Source organism: Bombyx mandarina, chromosome 28, assembly GCF_030267445.1.
Source record: "Bombyx mandarina strain Sakado chromosome 28, ASM3026744v2".
Classification (NCBI taxonomy): domain Eukaryota; kingdom Metazoa; phylum Arthropoda; class Insecta; order Lepidoptera; family Bombycidae; genus Bombyx; species Bombyx mandarina.
Window position 1 is genome coordinate 785,441 of NC_143233.1, and position 5,051 is coordinate 790,491.

The 5,051-nt window shown below is 36.4% G+C and overlaps 1 protein-coding gene across 1 annotated transcript; it reads left to right on the forward strand.

Moving 5' to 3' along the window:
- The first annotated feature begins 305 nt into the window (after nucleotides 1-305).
- LOC114249843 (uncharacterized) lies at nucleotides 306-3,286 on the forward strand. Its single transcript, XM_028183551.2, has one exon. The coding sequence runs from the start codon at nucleotides 419-421 to the stop codon at nucleotides 1,622-1,624; it is 1,206 nt and encodes a 401-aa protein (XP_028039352.2). The 5' UTR covers nucleotides 306-418; the 3' UTR covers nucleotides 1,625-3,286.
- The last annotated feature ends 1,765 nt before the right edge of the window (nucleotides 3,287-5,051 follow it).

Genomic DNA, 5,051 nt, shown 5'->3' on the forward strand with positions numbered 1-5,051 from the left:
GTTCGAAGAATTCCTCTTGAAAATCTTACCTGGGCATAAATGGCCCAGCAAGCTATTCAATGGAGCTCTTTTAAAGATGCTAGTGCATCACTTTAAAGATAGTGCGTTGTGTTGAGCATCCGGGTCCCATCACAATTGTATTTGCTTTAATAAAGCAATTGTGCCTTTAGTAGGAAATATAGTTGAGACATTAGTGCAAAGCAAAAAAATATTTTAAGAACATAATAATATATAATAATAAATAATAATTATCCAACACACGAGTTCTACATAGTTTTTAAGTCAAGTAAATTTGTTTTATAGACTGGCAACACATGTTGAATAACCAGTTGTCTACAATCTACGAACTTCATTCAGTACTTGTGCGTCCGCGCATTGTTCTAGACGTTTGTGTGTTATAAACAAACACACTTTCACAATGTTTTCAAAACGCTCTGTGTTATTGCAACTTACTGTGATTTTGTGTATTATTAGTGTACAAAATGTGACATCCAAGAGATTCGGTGGTGGAAGCAGACATTCGTATCCAAAGTCCGGAGGACTTTCTGGTCACGGCGGATCGTCAGGGTCGGGCGGACACGGATATCCATCTTCTGGCGGCCTATCTGGTCATGGCAACACTGGAAGTAGTCACGGCTACCCATCTTCTGGCGGCTTGTCTGGTCATGGCAACACAGGAGGTAGTCACGGCTACCCATCTTCAGGAGGCATGTCTGGTCATGGCAATACAGGGAGTAGCCACGGTTATCCGTCTTCAGGAGGACAGAGCTACCCAAAAACGACTCATACTACAACAATACACAACCATTATCACTACAGTCCCCCGCCACAAATAAGATACAATCCGCCCCACGGCCCACCAATGGTCTACCCAGTTTACCACGGAACCCCTCCGACCTACGTTTACCAGGCGCAAAACTCTGGAAGCAAATACGGAACGCTTTTAGCCGGATTAGCGCTTTTGAATCTCGGCGCGCTGGCTGGAACGGCTTACGCGCATAGCCACTCCACCTACAAGCCGAAACCAGGCGAAATTTGCAAGTTCGGTATGAAGAGAGACAACGGGGATTATGAAGAAACTAAAATCGATTGCCAGTTGATTACCCATTTCATTTTCGAAGCGGAAACGAAGAACGCCGCCAGCAACACGACGACCGTAACGACAACGGTCACGAACACAACGGTTGTGAATACAACCAATGGAGTCGAGCCGCCCGCAGTGGCAACGACTACAATCGCACCAGGACCTGTGATATACGCTATGCTTCCAAACGGTACTTTAGTTCCGCTGAACACTACCAACAATGCAACCGATAATGCAAATGTGAATGCGACTGCAAATGCGAACGCCACTGCAAACGTGAACACGATATCGACCGTGACAACAACAGTGTCGAACACGACAGTCGTCAACGCCTTAGACGTGAAGGGTAAACCAGTGGACGTGACTCCCGGGATGCAGTGCTACATCATCAGGATCACACAAACTTCGAATATGAGAAAGGCCATACCCTGCGGAGTGCTGCAAAATTACGCAGTGCAATCATTAAAAAAGAATTCCTCGGGTAAAAACATGTTATCCATTGGAATGTTGGCAGTTGTTATGGTCGGAATGATAATGTAATATTATGTGAATGAGATCTTTATGCGTATCTTTCTTATGTTATCAAACAAAAAACTTTTTTCAAAAGAAACTTCCAGAATGCACTATTAAGCTCGATCGGTAAAATAGAAGTTTTTATTTCGTGGAAATTGTCTACATATCGAAAGTAGCATCTATAGTCGGATTTTTTATTAGACGAAGTAAACTGACGTTTACTGTGTTGTCAGTTTTTGATGAAATAAAAATAGTGTTGTGACAAAGTGAACGATTGAAAAAACTCCTGAATTAATGAAATTGCCTCGATTGTCTAGTGAATAGTTAGTGTGCCGAACTGCCGATATCGGGCACGGGGTTCGAATTTTAGCCGTGCTTTGTACATACCAACGAGTTTTCGACGAAACATTATGTTCCTATGGTATCTACCTGTACTGAATACCGAGTGTTTTAAACATTAAGAAAAACATTGCGAGGAAGCTTGTAAGACTGTCCTATTTCCAATGCATCATATAGTTGAAACTATAGATGTATAAAATATAACAATTATAGGTACATAGGTAATGAAAAAAAAAAAAACTGATTGTAGTTACATACTACTAGTAACATATTATTATATTGGATTACTTTAATACAATTTTATTGTAAAATATAAATAATATTTTTTTATAGTTTGAAATTAATGAGTAACTCTTCACACTCATTGTTCATTTATGTGATTGAACGAGAACTGAACGCATCACTATTACTTTAAATATAGCAACATTATTTCACAAAGTGACATTAGCTACTGTCAGCTGGCTTCGTTTAATTAAAAATCCGACTATAATTTAAACTTTATGGTCGTAACCCTTAAACCAAAAAGAATTTAAAAAATATATTCTAATTTTTATATTTGAATACGAAAAGAGTGCATAGAATCTAAATGCGGTGAGTGTAATTTTTTTCGTAAACAAATATTCGTCTAATTTTGAACACTCTTAAAAAAATAGCAGCTCCCATTAAATTTTGCAAGCGATTTAAGCTGTTGTTAATTTAAGTGTAGGTAGTATAAAAACCAACAGAACGTGTTCTGACTTCGTCAAACAATGAAACCGAGTTTAAAAAAATATGAATTCAAAGACACCAACAAAAACTAGCCAGGTTTTTGCAAAATCTGTTTTTTAAACGATGGATTGTGAATGATGCAATTCAAATATGGCGGAGAAATAGTCTCACTGTGGTCCAATATTAGTGTGTATTTAAAAAATAAAAAATATGAAGATCATCTTTTCCTTATGTTTATTTTTAAGACAAGCAGTTAGTTATGAAGAATTTTAATGTCAAAACGACAAAAAATCCGCCATGTCTGATTTCGACGGTAAAATCAGGGATTTTTGGACCACCCTTATTTATAACCCACCCGTATTTGAAAAATAATCTATATTCGTATCTGGATTTTTTCCAATACTAATATAATGCGTTTAGATTATAGCAGGTAGGTACTTTAATTCCATACCATTCTTCTAACCTACAGATACTTATAATTTTTTTTAGTTAGTATAGTTAATTGTACTTATTTAATCGAGCAGCATATTTCATAGGATTTGTTAAAACAAATTTTAATATTAATATCCATAAATAGATTTGTATTACTTGAACCATGGAAAAAAATTTATTAATAAATTTAAATTGCACTTGTTACAAAAATTATGTTTAATTTTTTTTTTAATGGCGGCCAAGTTGTTTGCGAGGGAGCGAGTTGCGTGCGTATTGCTTGCTCAACAAACAGCACGAATTTTAAAATATCGTTCATCCTTTTCTAACGCTGGCGGTAGAGAGAGAGTGAGAGAGATAAATGACTATATTTTCATTTTGCTTACAGCCGGCTTATTTACTCTACCTACAGATGCAAAAAACAATAAATAATATTTATGTGGTATTTAATTTATTACCGATGTTCACCTATTATCGCAAGAGCATTTGGTTATTACATATATATCATGAGAAAGGTTGAGCTGAACCTGGAATCCAACTTCATCGTAGATCCTAGATCAGTGATTCTCAACCTTTTATTTGTTACGGCACATATTTAACGATTTTAAAATTTGGCGGCACACAAAGAAAAAGATTTAAATTATTTACTTTCTAAAACACTGCATAAAACGTTTATAAAAACCATTAAATATACGAAATAAACTAATATATGCTTTAATAATATTTAAACGTTTAAAAAGGGATTAATTACAAGCTAATAATAATAAAAAAATATTTGATATAATTTAATAATATTAACATCATTATATATTGGCAAAATTTGACGGCACACTTGAAATTTCACGGCACACAAAAGTGCCGCAGAACAGTGGTTGAGAATCACTGTCCTAGATGATAAGTAACCTTTTAAGCTCACACTGCAAACGATGTATATCTTTTAGTAAAAATGGTAAACTTTGTAAATTAAATCATGAGTGAAATCATAGTTAAGACATCAGCATAAAAACGAATAAATTCAAAGAAAAACTTCTAAATTTTGTAGTAAAAATGATAACTATGTAGAATATTTAAATTCTATAGTGAGTGAAAAAAGTATTGAATTGCATTAAATTTATAAATTTCGCCTTTAAATATATCGACATAAGATCGAGGTCTATAACCTATGTTCGCTTGATGACCGTAAGTCGACCTTAATTACCGAAGTTGAAGATTTAAATTCATGGTATGTATCATATTTTTGTTTTCATTTTATTTTTGACTTAAAACACCACTATTGCCAGTTTTTATAAAAGATTAAAGTTCTTCAACCGCTAGTAAATAGAAAAAGAAAGTCAATTGATAAATAGAAGAGAAAATGGTATGTACCTAATTATTTCATGTTTGTCTACTTCTGTATTGATGTATGTATACAGCAAATAGCGCATCGGAGTTTAGTCTTTAATTGATCTTGTTTAAAGGTCACATTGGGTTGTGGATATAACTTCTCAAACGTCCCACTTCAAGGCACTGGTAAACAGTCGACGTCGCCCAAAACACGTCATTATGGATCCTCCCGACCCATAAACGGTGCTTTTAGGCAACACAAGCACCGGTCACCGTCCTCGTCGAACCCGTCGCTTGCGACGAAGGGCTCCACGAGTAAATTAACCCTTAAACACACTGAGTTTCTCGCCGGATCTTCTCAGTGGATCGCGTTTCCGGTCCAGTGGTAGATTTTGCGAAGCACTGCTCTTGCTAGGGCCAGTGTTAGCAACACTCCGGTTTGAGCTCCGTGAGCTCACCTACTAGTTAAGGTTACGCTGAAATAGCCTCTAAAGGTTTATTAGCTTAGGTAGGGAAAAAAATCGAGGCAGCGGGACGTACGTTGCGACGTACCTTGACTTGACAGTTCATTTACTGCATTCCGGCGAGGATAATTTTCGAGGGACGTTTGAGTGGAGGTTATTTTTACGATCAAGCATACCGCAGCACGCGTTGG

What these genes read in the sequence shown, in the direction of transcription:
- LOC114249843 (XM_028183551.2), top strand. Translation starts at nt 419, where the DNA reads ATGTTTTCAAAACGCTCTGTGTTATTGCAACTTACTGTGATTTTGTGT.